Here is a 15542-nt window from a genome sequence, read left to right as displayed (position 1 = left end):
ACCAAAGGCACTTAAGCAAAGTAAGCTGTCATGGGATAACAGAGAAGGTCCTCTCATGGACTGGTAACTGGTCAAAACATAGGAAACAAAGGGTAGGAATAAATGGTCAGTTTTCAGAATATAGAGAGGTAAATACTGGGGTCCCCCAAGGGTCTTTTCTGGGACCAGTCCTATTCAACATATTCATAAATGATCTGGAAAAAAGGGGTAAATAGTGAGGTGGCAAAATTTATAGATGATGCAAAATTAATAAAGATAGTTAAGACCCAGGCAGACTGCGAAGAGCTAAAAAGGATCTCTCAAAACTGAATGACTGGGCAACAAAATGGCAGATGAAGTTTAATGTTGATAAATGCAAAGTAATGCATACTGGAAAGCATAATCCCAACTATACATATAAAATGATGGGATCTAAATTAGCTGTTTTCACTCAAGAAAGATCTTGGAGTCATTGTGGATCGTTCTCTGAAAACATCCATTCAATGTGCAGTGGCAGTCAAAAAAGCGAACAGAATGCTGGGAATAATTAAGATAGATAATAGGACAGAAAATATCATGTTACCTCTCTATAAATCCATGGTACACCCATATCTTGAATATAGCGTGCAGATGTGGTCGCCACAGCTCAAAAAAGATCTATTAGAATTGGAAAAGGTTCAGAAAAGGGTAACAAAAATGAGTAGGGGTATGGAATGGCTTCCGTATGAGGAGAGATTAATAAGACTGGGGCTTTGCAGCTTGGAAAAGAGATGGCTAAGGGGGGATATGACAGATGTCTATAAAATAATGACTGGTGTGGAGAACGTAGATAAGGAAGTCTTGTTTACTACTTCTCAAAACACAAGAACTAGGGGTCGCTAAATGAAATTAATAGGCAGCAGGATTAAAACAAACAAAAGGAAGTATTTTTTCACACAACACAGAGTCAACCTGTGGAAATCCTTGCCAGAGGATGTTGTGAAGGCCAAGACTGTAACAGGGTTAAAAAAAGAACTAGATAAGTTCATGGAGGATAGGTCCATCAATGACTATTAGCCAGGATGGGCAGGAATGGTGTCCCTGGCCTCTGCTTGCCACAAGCTGGGAATGGGTGACAGGGAATGGATCACTTGATGATTCCCTGTTGTGTTCATTCCCTCTGGGGCACCTGGCACTGGCCACTATCGTTAGGTTACTGGGCTAGATGGACCTTTGGTCTGACACAGTAGGGCCGTTCTTATGTTAGAAACAAAACCAAGTTTGCTCTCTGAAGGGTAAAGACTTTGCATTATTTGAAAAGCACTGTGCAAAGGCAAAGTCCAAGGCCTCAGTAATAGAGGGCCACGGTCTGAAACCTTTCCTCCTATTCCGGACGTCCCCACTCAACATAATTAGAAATGAGTATGTACCTTTATTAGATAGATAGATAAGATCAGATGATAGATTAGATCAATCCACTGATCATTGTTTGCATTTGTCATCTCGTGTCACATCTTTGGATCCTTAGAAAATGCCGCGCTCTGGCTGAGTGCGTCCCTCAAGGCCTCTTTCACCTGTTTGTTCCTCAGGCTGTAGATGAAGGGGTTGAGCAGAGGGGACAGAACGTTGTTAAGAACAGCCACAGCCCTGCGCAAGTCCAGCCTGCTGCTCCATGTGGGTGTGACATACACGAAAATGCAGCTGCCGTAGGTGATGGAGATCACGGTGATGTGAGAGGAGCAGGTGGGGAAAGCTTTCTGCCTCTCGGCTGTGGAGGGGATGCGCATCACCACGGAGATGACCTTGAAATAGGAGACAACAGTGATGGCTAAAGTGTCCAGTATGCTGCCTGTGGCCAAGAGGAAAGACAGGAGTCCTAGGAGCCGAGTGTCTGTGCAGGCAAGTTCAAGCAATGCAGCACTGTCACAGAAAAAATGGTTAATGATGTTGGGGCCACAGAATGGCAACCGGAACAATAGAACAAGGGGGACGATCACATATCCGAAACCAATAAGCCAAGAGGTCAGCACCAGCCAGTCACAGAAGTGACTGGTCATGATGGATGTGTAGTGCAGGGGGTTGCAGATGGCTATGTACCTATCGAAGGACATGGCCGCCAGCAGGTAAAACTCAGCAGTGCCCACAGTGAGATAAAATATACATTGTGAAAAACACCCAGCCACAGATATGGACTGATGACCTAATGCCAGGTTGAACAAAACTTTTGGGATGGACGCTGAGGTGAAGCCAATCTCCAAAAATGAGAAATTCCTGAGGAAAAAATACATGGGCATCTGGAAGCACCTGTCCACCAGAGTGATGGAGATAATGAGAATGTTTCCAGCTAAGGTCAAGACATAGGTGATAAGTAACAAAACGAAGAGCAGGATCTGCAGCCTGCAAATATCTGTGAAGCCCAGAAGGATAAACTCTGTCACTGCAGTTTGGTTCTCCATGGTGGCTGCTCACTTACATGGTGTTCGAATAAAAATACAAATTTCAAGGGAACCTACGATATCTAGCAATGGATCACCTAGAGAATTTGTGTCAGAAGTAATATGTTTTACTAATATAGCTCTGATGTTGCAATGCCCTCATTTAGATATAGGAAATCAAGGTCTTGTAATGAAACCGAGCATGGAGATTGCTTGTTATGTTTGTTGCCTGCAGCAAACGCCCAACACTATTTCCAGTCCCATTTTACTTATTTCCAATTCCCATGGTTCTTTTTCCACTCCTTCTGGCACTGCAATTCCTTCAGAGACCAATTAGCTACTGAGTGGTGCAGCATCCCTGAGGATACCAGGACACACTCAGAAAGTTTGGAATTTTCTTTTTTGTCACAGTTTTACTGGCTGAAAAGAAAACAAATGGCTAGAACATAAGGAAAACAATTCCATCTCTTGTTTTTGCTTTTTCTTGCCCTCAAAATCCTAGAATCCTAGAAATGTAGGAGTGGGAGAGACCTTGAGTGGTCATCTAGTCCAGTCCCCTGCCCTGAGGAAGAACTAAGTTTTATCTACACGGTCCCTGACAGGTGCTTGTCTAACCTCTTCTTAAAAACCTCCACCGACGGAGATACCACAACCTCCTTAGGCAATTTGTTTCAGTCCTTAACTAGCCTGATGGTTAGGGGATTTTTCCTAATGGCCAGTCTAAACCTCCCTTGCTGCTATTTTTGCCCATTACTTCTTGTCCTGTCCTCTGTGGGTAAGAAGAACAATTTATCACCCTCTACCTTACATAACATAAGAATGATCATACCGAGTCAGACCAAAGGTCCATCTAACCCAGTATCCTGTTCACCGACAGCAGCCAATGTCAGGTGCCCCAGAGGGAATGAACAGAACAGGTAGTCATCAAGTGATCCATCCCCTGTCGCTCATTCCCAGATTCTGGCAAACAGAGGTCAGGGACACCATCCCTGCCCACCCTGTCTAATTGCAATGAATGGACCTAACCTGAAGCACTTAGAAAATGCTTCGCCACAGATGTCCCTCAGACCCTGTTCGACTTGTTCTTTATGGTGAGCTAAATGTAGGGGATAAACAGCAAGGCCAACACACAGTACAGAAAAGACACATCTTTGTCAAAGTCCCGAGGGCCCCGCTGACCTGGTCGGATGTACCTGAAGATGGTGCTACTGTACAATATCACAACAACCAGGAGGTGAGTGAGCAGGTGGAAAAAACCTTTTTCTTTTCTGTGGTGGATGGGATCCACATGACAGTACAGATGATACAGCCATAGGAAATTATGGTGACTGTTAAAGTGCCAGGTAAAACCACTACAGCTGCAACCAAGAGCTTTACCTCAATGTGTCCCGTGTCTACACAGGAGAGTTGGAGCAATGGGGCTGAGTTGCAGTAGAAGTGGTTTATGACATTGGGGCCACAGAAATGCAAGAACACAACCATAAATATTGGAGGAAAGATTAAGAGAAAACTTATCACCCAACAGCCCAGCACGAACTGGAAGCAGACCCTGCCATTCATGATGATGCCATAAGCAAGGGACTGCAGATAGCCATGTAGCGGTCAAAGGATATGACAACACCCATCGCTAAACAGAGAGGCACCCAGGAGGAAGAACAACAACAGCTGATGGAAACAACCAGGGAGGGGAACAGATTTTCTCTCTGTCAGGAGGCTGTAGAGGAAACTGGGCATGATGATGTAGGTGAAACAGATTTCCAAGAGGAAGAATTTCCTGAGGAAGAAATACATGGAGGATTGGAGGTGATGGTCCCTGAGGGTGAGGATGACAACAGGGATGTTTCCCATTATGAACAGCAGGAAGACAAGTAATAGAACCACAAATGGGATGATGATTAAATGGCGGTTGCTGGACAGGCCCAAGAGGATGAACTCCTCCACAGTGGTCTGGTTCTTCATTTTTGGCTCATCTTTAAAGAAAAAAAATACAAATATCAAACCCAGAGTGGATAACACCATGAGGACAGAATAATCTCAGGGGAAACTCCATGTCTAAATAGAAAAAATCTCTTCAATGGGAGGTAGGTGCCCAACAGACTTAGATTCTATGAATAGATCCTGACAGAGAAATTAGAATCAAGCAGAGGATCTCAGAGGAAAATGACTGATAATTGCAAAGAGAGAGAGAGAGAGAGAGAGAGAGAGCTGGAGGGGAAGGAAAAATGAAAATATTTTCTTTTAAAAAACCATACATTTTAACCTTTTTTCCATAGAAACAGAGATTTTAAATCTAGTGGGCACCATTCTGATAATGCAGTCTGATCTCCTGTATAACACAAGCCAAAGACCTTTCCCTGAATTAACTCCTGTTCTGCACCTCCTTTAGAAAAACATCCCATTATAATTTTTAAAAATTCAGTGCTGGAAAATCCACCAAAATGCTGAGAAAGTTGTTTCAATGATGAAATGCCCTCACTGCTAATTTTTATTTGTTTGTGTTCTTTCCATGTCATCGATGAAAATATTTAAAAGTGCAAGACCAAGAATCAACCCAAGTACAAACACACTCACTCAATGATGATTGCCCTGATACATTTCTATGTGGAGTCCTTTCACTTAGATACTGTTTAATCCATTTAATGTGTGCTGTGTTAATTGTGTATCATTCTAGTTTGTTAATCACAATGTCAAAAATCTAATCAAAAATAGTATCTGTCTTTAGAAAAGGGAAAGAAAGGGGATCTGGGGAATTATAGAGCAGTCAGCCTAACTTTGACACCTGGAAAGATATTGGAACAATTTTTTTAAATGATCACATATTAAGCACTGAGAGGATAACAGGGTTTTAAGTAACACCCAGCATGGATTTGAGAAGAACAAACCATGGCATACAAATCTAATGTCCTTTGGCACAGTTACTGGCCTGATGGATAGTTGGGAACCTCTAGATGTGATATATCCTGATTTTAGTTATGCTTTTGACACAGTCCCGCATGACATTCTCTTAGGCAAATTAGGAAAATGTGGCCCAGATGAAATATAAAGTTAGTGTGAAATTCATTGAAAGACCATAGTGAAAGCACAGTTATCAATTATTCACTGTCAAAGTGGGAGGACCTAGCCAGTGGACTCCCACAGCAGTGTGTCCTTGCTCTGGTACTTTTCAATATTTTCATTAATGACTTAGAAAATGGAGTGGAGAGTAGGCTTATTACATTGGTGGATGACACCAATCTGGGAGGGGTCGCTAGCATTTTTGAGGGCAGGATTAGTATTCAAAATGTCCTTGACGAATTGGAGAATTGGTCTGAAATGTACAAGCTGAAATTCAATAAAGACAAGTGGAAAGTACAACACTTAGGAAGAAAAAAAATCCAGTGCACATCTACAAAATGGGGACTAACTGTCTTAGAGATGATACTGCTGAAAAGCAGGTAGGGGTTAGAGTAGATCACAAAATGAGCATGAGTCAATAATGTGATGCTGCTGCAAAAAAGGCCAATATAATTCTGGGGTGTAATACTAGTGGTGTCACTAAGACTTGGGAGGTAATTGTCCTATTCTTCTTGTCACTCGTGAGGCCTCAGCTGGACTACGGTGTCCGGATCTGGGTGCCTCACTTAAATGAAAGATGTGGACAAATTGGAGAGAGTCCAGAGGAGAGAAACCAAAATGATACAAGATTTAGAAAACCTGATCCGTGAGAAAGGTTAAAATAAACGAGGCCTATTCAGTTTTGAGAAAAGAAGACAAAGGAGAGACTTGAGAACAGTCTTTAAATACGTGAAAGGCTGCTCTAAAGAGGACAATGACCAGTGGTTCTTCATGTCCATTGAATGTAGGACTAGAAGTAAAGAGCTTAATCTGCAGCGAGGGAGATTTAGATTCGATATTAGAGAAAACTTTCTAACGTGAAGGATAGCTAAGTACTGGAATAGGTCACCCCAGGAGGTTGTGAATACCTGTCATTAAAGATATCTAAGAGCAGGTTAGTCAAAGATCTGTCAGGGATGGTCTAGGCATACTTAATTCTCCCTCAGCACAGGGATCTGGACTAGATGGCCTCTTGAGGTCCCTTCCAGCCCTGCCCTTCCTTTCTGTGACTCTGTGCCATTCTGCACCACATCAAATGCCTTACAGAAGTTGGAGATCATCACCTCAATCAATCAAACTTCTAATCACATCGAAAAAAATTTCCAATTACTTTTACAGAATTTCTTTTCCATAAGCCTATGCTGATCAGAATTAGTTCTATCACCCTCCTTTAATTCTATGTTAATCAAATCTCGTATTAGCCGCTTTGTCACTGTGTCCAGGATTGATGTCAGGCTCACATTCTTGTCCACTGCAAAGAACTTTCATAGTGATTATCTGTCCTATTACACCCCATCCTGAAATCAGACTCTATACCCAACAGTAAGTTGTCTGTATCTTTCTGCTCAAGGGAGAGGTGACAAGATAGACAGCTCTGCTGCCACTGAAGATAATGTCATTGGTTTTCAAATCCTATAGCAGTGAATGGGAGATGCTCATGTTTCTCTGTGAGCTATTGCTTCAGGCTGGTTTTAGATTCAGGTAGACGTTGCTCTAACATGACACATTGGTTACTAATTAGGAAGGATTTTATTCTAAATCCTTGGTGTCATAATTCATTCCTCTCCCAGACAGACACCCGCCTCCACTTGCATTGAATAGCATGGTTAGAATGGCTAGTTTTTAAAATCAGTCAGATCACTCAGCTTAGACCATCTGGATCGGATCCAGAGCTCTTCAAAGTCAATAGAGAGCATCCCATTGGCTCTAGTGGGCTCTCGGGCAATGCTGCTAAGATTCTGGTGTCCATGCAGAGATAATTACAGAGTTGGAGAATGGAGCATGAGGACGCACATGTTCACCTGCAGGGATGGCTGCTCTCTGCTTCACAAACAGAACCTGTCTTTTTTTTTTTTCTTTCAGATACGGTCCTGAGCGCATCTCCAAACCCTTCCTCTTTCAACAATATTTCTCTAGGAGTTTTAATACACAGCGCACGACGGAGCCTTATTACCCTGAGGTGCCCGTTTTGCTGTAAGTCAGATCATCTATTCGGTTGGGTTTACAGCTGGAGGTCATGGAATTTTTTGCGGGGTCTTGGGCTGTAGGACACCAGACATAATTTGACCAACAAAATGAAATCAATCTTAAAGTTTCCTAATTCAATATATCCCATTAAAGGATTCCAAAGATAATGGTAGCACCATTCTGTATCCTAAGGTGAAAGCAAGCCTCAAAGACTGATGCCTTGCAAAAATCTGCAAAACCACCAGATTGTTCACCTTCAAATACATCTCACCAACACCATGATAAGTAGGAAACAATAAAGATTATCATCTGCTGTGTGCTACTGTTGCTTATTAAATTTACCATAATATTCTCACTTCTATGTCTATTCTCCTGTCTCCCCAACTATTTGATTATCATATCCATAAATATGTGTCACATTTCACCCCTATACTGGGAAAGTGACCCTCTTTGCCTAGCACAGTGGGACTGGTATCCCAGCCGGGGGGTCTCAGTCTCATAACACAAAACAACAAAGCTCTTTCGATCATGATTTTGTTCAAAGCCCTCCCTGCAATCACACCCTGTGCATTCTCACTCACTCTCAACAGTGATGGAGACCATAGAATTACATGGAACATGAACCAAACTACCTCACAAATCCTACAGCTGCTGAATTGAGATGCTCTAAAATAGGTCTGTCGATTCATGGCTACTTATAGAATAGGACACTGGGATAAACGTGGGTGATTGCTGCCTCTGTCAAACAATCCCTCCTTTTTCAGTTCCCATTTATGAGTTGTAATCTCCGGTGTTCTTGTCCCTCATTGCTGGGTGGGACCTTTGAGTTTACTAATGAGTTTGCTGACAACATTCAGAGAACTCACTTCTGATCCATTCTACTGAATGTTTTAGGAAAGAGCAGGACAATGTTATGTGTCTCTCTCTTCCACATGGAGAAGTCAGTGGGTTCTGTCACCATCTGCCAGCTCACTTGTTTTTGTGGCAAAATACAGAAAAGTTACAGAAAACTTGGAAAGAGTTAGAGACCCATATGCTCGCTTTGTTGTCCAGGTGCTCACTCTGGCATCAGTCACCCTGCCAGCCTCTTGTCACCGCTCTGCTCCGCTGGCCTCCCTGCCGGCCGCTTGCCACTCCGCTAGACAGGCTCCCTGCTGGCCACTTGCCACCGCTCCACTCTGCCGGCCTCCCTGCCGGCCGCTTGCCACTCCGCTCTGCTTCGCCGGCCTCCCTGCCGGCCACTTGCCATTCCATTCTGCTTTGCCAGCCTCCCTACCTGAAGCTTGTCACTCCACTCCGCCGGCCTCCCTGCCAGTCGCTAGCCACTCCGCTCCGCTGGCCTCCCTGCCGGACACTTGCCACCACTCCACTCCGCCGGCCTCCCTGCCGTCTGCTTGTCACTCTGCTCCACTGGTTGCCCTGCCAGCTGCCTGCTCGCCACTCTGCTCTGCACTCTCTTGGATGTCTTGAGGCCCCCCCACTGAACATAGCTTTCAGTGATTTCAGCTCTTAGTGGGGGAGCCTGATTGTCCCAAAGTAGCCCTAATGCTGAGGTCTGGTTATCAGTGTTTTCAGCTCTGTTGATGTGCAGTAGGACACTCCATTGAGTCTTTACCAGGTCAGCAATTACACAGCAGAGAGAGGAAGGGACAAATGGTACCTAGACACCCTAGGCTGGGCCCACATCACCAAGTGCAGGTCTATACATCCAGCCTCTCTCAACTCACTGGGCTTTGGCACCCCTGTCCCTTGCCTTGCAAGTGCCATTTAGCCGAGGGCACCCAGGGCACGCCAAGCACAGTTCTGCTGCCCCTGATTCACACAACAAAGATAATTCCCCTGATTACCCCTGCCCCCAATACAAAAGAGGCTTGTGATCCAACACCTGCCAAATATGATAATTTGGGCAAAGCAGCCCCATCATGCTCAGTGAGCACCTATGTAGGGGGAGTTTGTCCATGCAAACAAGGTCGGCTCCTGAAGTCCTCTTCCACAGCTCATCTAGTGGGCTCTCGGGCACTCCTGCTAAGATTCTGGTGTCCATGCAGAGATAATTACAGAGTTGGAGAATGGAGCATGAGGACGCACATGTTCACCTGCAGGGATGGCTGCTCTCTGCATCACAAACAGAATCTGTCTTTTTTCTTTTTTCAGACAAGGTCCTGAGCGCATCTCCAAACCCTTCCTCTTTCAACAATATTTCTCTAGGAGTTTTAATACACAGCGCTCATTCAGACCCCACTTACATGTGAATAAGAACATCCTTCCTTTGTTTCTCCACTGGGGATTCTCACACAGAGAGGAATTATTCAAAGTGAGTAACGGTAGGATAAATAAGCACAGGACGGAAGCACAGAAACTTGACACTTCCTGGGGATGTAATATCCAAGTCACCACAAAGCACCAATAACCAAAGGACCAGCTGGCTGTGGAACAGAGTGGAAGGTGACCGAAAAGAATGAAGCACATTCAGAACAGAAGCGCTAATATTCTGTCACACCACATCACGTAATTTCATTTGTGTCCAGGCAAAATACTAGGAGTAACCAGGTATCTGACCCCAACTATGAGGCTGTCTCAGAATAACTTGTCATTGAGTTTCATGTGGGAGATTTTCAGTTCTTGGTCCTCATTTCAGTCACTTCCATTGGGGAAATGTTCTGAACAGGTACACGGGTAATTCCCAAAGGCACGAAGGGCAGTTATGAATCTTGATGACATTGAAAGTGAATTTGAACTAGACACCAGAGTGAAATCCTGACCTTATCAAAGTCACTGGAGAAACTCCCACTGGGTTTCATACACTGCTATTATCATTATCTATCTTTTACATTGTGGCCATGCCTAGGAGTGCGGTTTCTCACTGAGTGATTGAGGGGCAGGATTACAATCCCCAAACTCATCCGGCTGAGTCTCCCTCACTCTCACGGGGAAAAGCCAGGCCCAGCTGCAAAGTTTGTACCTGATCCATTGGATTAAGGCAGCCAATGGTGGTCAGACGTGGTGCTGGTCATGTCACTTTCTTGTGTGCTTTGGCTACGAAACTGCCTTGCCTTTGCAGATGGTGAGCCATTTGCTTGGGGGAGACAACTGCTGTTGACAAGCCTAGAAACGCCTGTCACAGGCCAGCATCCCATTGTGCTAATTACAGTACAAAGCCAGAGCCCCTTCCCAGAAGAAGTCACAAAATATAAGAAAAGAATCAGCTGGGAAATCTGTGAGATAGCATCCATTAGCATGATGCACAGTGGACTCAGCAAAACAGCTGTCAAGCTTGTGTGGAAGGAATCACAGCAGAGGAGAGTTTGAAGGTGAATGATGTAGCTTTGCAGATGTTTACTGGGTGCTCTTCCTAATCATGCGGAGCAGCATGGAGGAAAGCATGAAGCTGCTTCTTTGAGAACCTAGAGTGGATAAAACATGCTGGCATCAATGGCCAATTGCAGGAAAGAGTCGATGTCTTACTAGTGCATGAGAGACGACTGGTAGGGTTTGGCTAGGATGTGGTGGGCTATAAAATGAAGACAGATTGCTTATATTTCATGAAGTGTCAAGAGTGAACCCAGCGGAAGAACACGAAGCAGTGGTGAGATTTCCAAAACAACGAGGGAGAAAAATTAGAGACACTTGTTGGGTGAAGCACATATTGCTGTGTGCTACTGTTGCTTTTCAACAGTATCAAGTATCTTCTACTGGACTAGCTACTTTGGTCCAATAAAATGTATGACCTCGCCCACATTGTGTTTCTAATATCCTGGGATCGACACAGCTACAACGACACTGCAGACAAGCTAGGGAAAGGACCTTTGAAGAAAGACAGATTCCAGTGGAGCCAGGATTTCCCCCGACCTCTACTTGCGCCTTTGAAAAAATGCCCTTACAAGGTCTAAGAGGAAACCAAACCTTTCGCCTTACTGTACATCACTATTCATTCAGTGAGGGCCAGCTTCAGGCCCCAGCACACCAAGCACGTGCTTGGGGCGGTGTGCCGTGTGGGGCACTCTGCCGGCTGCACTCCTGCGGGAGGTCCACCGGAGCCGCAGGACCAGCGGACCCTCTGCAGCCACGTCTGTGGGAGATCCACCAGAGCCGCGGGACCGGCAAGCGGCAGAGCGCCCCCCACGGCGTGCTCATAGACTCATAGACTCTAGGACTGGAAGGGACCTCGAGAGGTCATCGAGTCCAGTCCCCTGCCCTCATGGCAGGACCAAATACTGTCTAGACGATCCCTAAAAGACATTTATTTAATCTACTCTTAAATATCTCCAGAGATGGAGATTCCACAACTTCCCTAGGCAATCTATTCCAGTGTTTTACTACCCTGACAGTTAGGAACTTTTTCCTAATGTCCAACCTAAATCTCCCTTGCTGCAGTTTAAGCCCATTGCTTCTTGTTTTATCATTGGAGGCTAAGGTGAACAAGTTTTCTCCCTCCTCCTGATGACACCCTTTTAGATACCTGAAAACTGTTATCATGTCCCTCTCAGTCTTCTCTTTTCCAAACTAAACAAACCCAATTCCTTCAGCCTTCCTTCATAGGTCATGTTCTCAAGACCTTTAATCATTCTTGTTGCTCTTCTCTGGACCTTCTCCAATTTCTCCACATCTTTCTTGAAATGTGGTGCCCGGAACTGGACACAATACTCCAGTTGAGGCCTAACCAGCGCAGAGTAAAGCAGAAGAATGACTTCTCATGTCTTGTTTACAACACACCTGTTAATGCATCCCAGAATCACATTTGCTTTTTTTGCAACAGTATCACACTGTTGACTCATATTAAGCTTGTGGTCCACTATGACCCCTAGATCTTTTTCTGCCATATTCCTTCCTAGACAGTCTCTTCCCATTCTGTATGTGTGAAACTGATTGTTCCTACCTAAGTGGAGCACTTTGCATTTATCTTTATTGAACTTCATCCTGTTTACCTCAGACCATTTCTCCAATTTGTCCAGATCATTTTGAATTTTGACCCTGTCTTCCAAAGCAGTTGCAATCCCTCCCAGTTTGGTATCATCCGCAAACTTAACAAGCGTACTTTCTATGCCAACATCTAAATCATTGATGAAGGTATTGAACAGAGCCGGTCCCAAAACAGACTCCTGTGGAACCCCACTTGTTATACCTTTCCAGCAAGATTGGGAGCCATTAATAACTACTCTCTGAGTACAGTTATCCAGCCAGTTATGCACCCACCTTATAGTAGCCCCATCTAAATTGTACTTTCCTAGTTTATATATAAGAATATCATGAGAGACCATATCAAATGCCTTACCAAAGTCTAGGTATATCACATCCACCACTTCTCCCTTATCCACAAGGCTCGTTATCCTATCAAAGAATGCTATCAGATTAGTTTGACATGTTTTGTTCTTTACAAATCCATGCTGGCTATTCCCTATCACCTTACCACCTTCCAAGAGTTTGCAGATGATTTCTTTAATTACATGCTCCACTATCTTCCCTGGCACAGAAGTTAAACTAACTGGTCCGTAGTTTCCTGGGTTGTTTTTATTTCCCTTTTTATAGATGAGCACTATATTTGTCCTTTTCCAGTCTTCTGGAATCTCCCCTGTCTCCCATGATTTCCCAAAGATAATAGCTAGAGGCTCAGATACCTCCTCTATTAACTCCTTGAGTATTCTAGGATGCATTTCATCAGGCCCTGGTGACGTGCAGGCATCTAACTTTTCTAAGTGATTTTTTACTTGCTCTTTTTTTATTTTATCTTCTAAACCTACCCTCTTCCCATAAGCATTCACTATATTAGACATTCCTTCAGACTTCTCAGTGAAGACCGAAACAAAGAAGTCATTAAGCCTCTCTGCCATTTCCAAGTCTCCCGTTACTGTTTCCCCCTCCTCACTGAGCAGTGGGCCTACCCTGTCCTTGGTCTTCCTCTTGCTTCTAATGTATTGATAAAAAGTCTTCTTGTTCCCCTTTATTCCCATAGCTAGTTTGAGCTCATTTTGTGCCTTTGCCTTTCTAATCTTGCCTCTGCATTCCTGTGTTATTTGCCTATATTCATCCTTTGTAATCTGACCTAGTTTCCATTTTTTATATGACTCCTTTTTATTTTGTAGGTCACGCAAGATCTCGTGGTTAAGCCATGGTGGTCTTTTGCCACATTTTCTATCTTTCCTAACCATCGGAATAGCTTGCTTTTGGGCCTTTAATAGTGTCCCTTTGAAAAACTGCCAACTCTCCTCAGTTTTTTTTCCCCTCAGTCTTGATTCCCATGGGACCTTACCTATCAGCTCTCTGAGCTTACCAAAATCCGCCTTCCTGAAATCCATTGTCTCTATTTTGCCGTACTCCCTTCTACCCTTCCTTAGAATTGCAAACTCTATGATTTCATGATCACTTTCACCCAAGCTTCCTTCTACTTTCAAATTCTCAACGAGTTCCTCCCTATTTGTTAAAATGAAGTCTAGAACAGCTTCCCCCCTTGTAGCTTTTTCAACTTTCTGAAATGAAAAGTTGTCTGCAATGCAGTCCAGGAACTTATTGGATAGTCTGTGCCCCGCGGTGTTATTTTCCCAACATATATCTGGATAGTTGAAGTCCACCATCACCACCAAATCTTGGGCTTTGGATGATTTTGTTAGTTGTTTGAAAAAAGCCTCATCCACCTCTTCCACCTGATTAGGTGGCCTGTAGTAGACTCCCAGCACGACATCACCTGTGTTTTTTACCCCTTTTAACCTAACCCAGAGACTCTCAATACTTCCATCTCCTATGTCCATCTCCAAACCTCAGTCCAAGTGTGTAGATTTTTAATATATAAGGCAACACCTCCTCCCTTTTTCCCCTGTCTATCCTTCCTGAGCAAACTATACCCATCCACACCAACATTCCAGTCGTGTGTATTATCCCACCAAGTTTCAGTAATGCCAACAATGTCATAGTTGTATTTATTTATTAGCACTTCCAGTTCTTCCTGCTTATTACCCATACTTCTTGCATTTGTATATAGGCCTCTAAGATACTGGTTTGATCTTGCCTCCCAGCTTTGCCCTGACCCTCCTTTCTCTCTGCCATTATAGCCCACGCTCCCTCCTGTTTCTGACCCATCTCCCAGGTCTTGTTCCCCACTTACCTGTGGGGTTTGCTCACCTGTCCCCATCGAACCTAGTTTAAAGCCCACCTTACTAGGTTAGCCAGTCTGTGCACAAATAAGGCCTTTCCCCTCTTTGAAACGTGAATGCCATCTGTTCCTAGCAGTCCTTCCTCAAATAGCATCCCGTGGTCGAGGAAGCCAAAGCCCTCCTGGCGACACCATCTTCGCAGCCAGGCATTCACCTCCACGATGCATCTGTCTCTGCCCGGACCCCTACCTTCGACAGGAAGAATCGAAGAGAATACCACCTGCGCTCCAAACTCCTGAATCCGTACTCCCAGAGCCCTGTAGTCACTCTTGATCTGCTCGGTTTCACACCTCACAGTATCATTTGTGCCCACATGGATCAGTAGCATGGGGTAGTAGTCAGAAGGCCGGATAATCCTCGACAATGCCTCTGTAACATCTCGGACACGGGCCCCTGGCAGGCAGCATACCTCCCGGGATGAATGGTCAGGGCGACAGATGGGTGTCTCCGTCCCCCTCAGCAGAGAGTCTCCAACCACCACTACCCTACGTTTCTTATTATCAGTGGTGGGAGCAGACCTCCCAGCCTTCGGGGTATGAGGCTTCGCCTCCTTAACTGTTGGGGGTGATTCCTTCTCTCCTGTATCAAGAAGAGCATAACGGTTATCTATTACCACAGCAGGATGTTTTGCAGCATGGGTGGAGCACTGCCTGCTGCCAGAAGTAACCAGCTGCCAGTGTCCACCCTGAGCCATCTCCTCCTCCACTGGTGTGTCAGTAGTCCCGTGAACTAGGACAGCTATGTCAGCTGTCTCCACATGGATACTGTCCAGGAATTGCTCATGGATATGGACGTTCCTCAGCCTAGCCACCTCCTCCTGTAGCTCTCCCATCTGCTGCCTGAGAGATTCCACCAGTAGGCACCTTTCACATTGGATGCCACCCCCAGCCTGGATATCAGTAAGTGGAAATTGCAAGTTACAGTCTTTGCAAGCCCACACCAG

The 15542-nt window shown here is 44.7% G+C and overlaps 1 protein-coding gene and 1 pseudogene across 1 annotated transcript; both read right to left on the bottom strand.

The window, feature by feature from the left end:
- Positions 1-1466: 1466 nt before the first annotated feature.
- Positions 1467-2414, bottom strand: LOC127031690 (olfactory receptor 49-like). Its single transcript, XM_050918767.1, has one exon. The coding sequence runs from the start codon at positions 2412-2414 to the stop codon at positions 1467-1469; it is 948 nt and encodes a 315-aa protein (XP_050774724.1).
- Positions 2415-3489: 1075 nt separating this feature from the next.
- Positions 3490-4352, bottom strand: LOC127031882 (olfactory receptor 6C75-like; annotated as a pseudogene).
- Positions 4353-15542: the final 11190 nt, after the last annotated feature.

The sequence above is a fragment of the Gopherus flavomarginatus genome, chromosome 11 (assembly GCF_025201925.1).
Source record: "Gopherus flavomarginatus isolate rGopFla2 chromosome 11, rGopFla2.mat.asm, whole genome shotgun sequence".
Lineage (NCBI taxonomy): Eukaryota > Metazoa > Chordata > Testudines > Testudinidae > Gopherus > Gopherus flavomarginatus.
Note: the sequence above shows the minus strand (reverse complement) of the source record. Positions and strands in the feature narration are given on the sequence as shown.

Coding starts and splice junctions, on each gene's coding strand:
- LOC127031690 (XM_050918767.1), bottom strand. CDS start 2,414: ATGGAGAACCAAACTGCAGTGACAGAGTTTATCCTTCTGGGCTTCACA.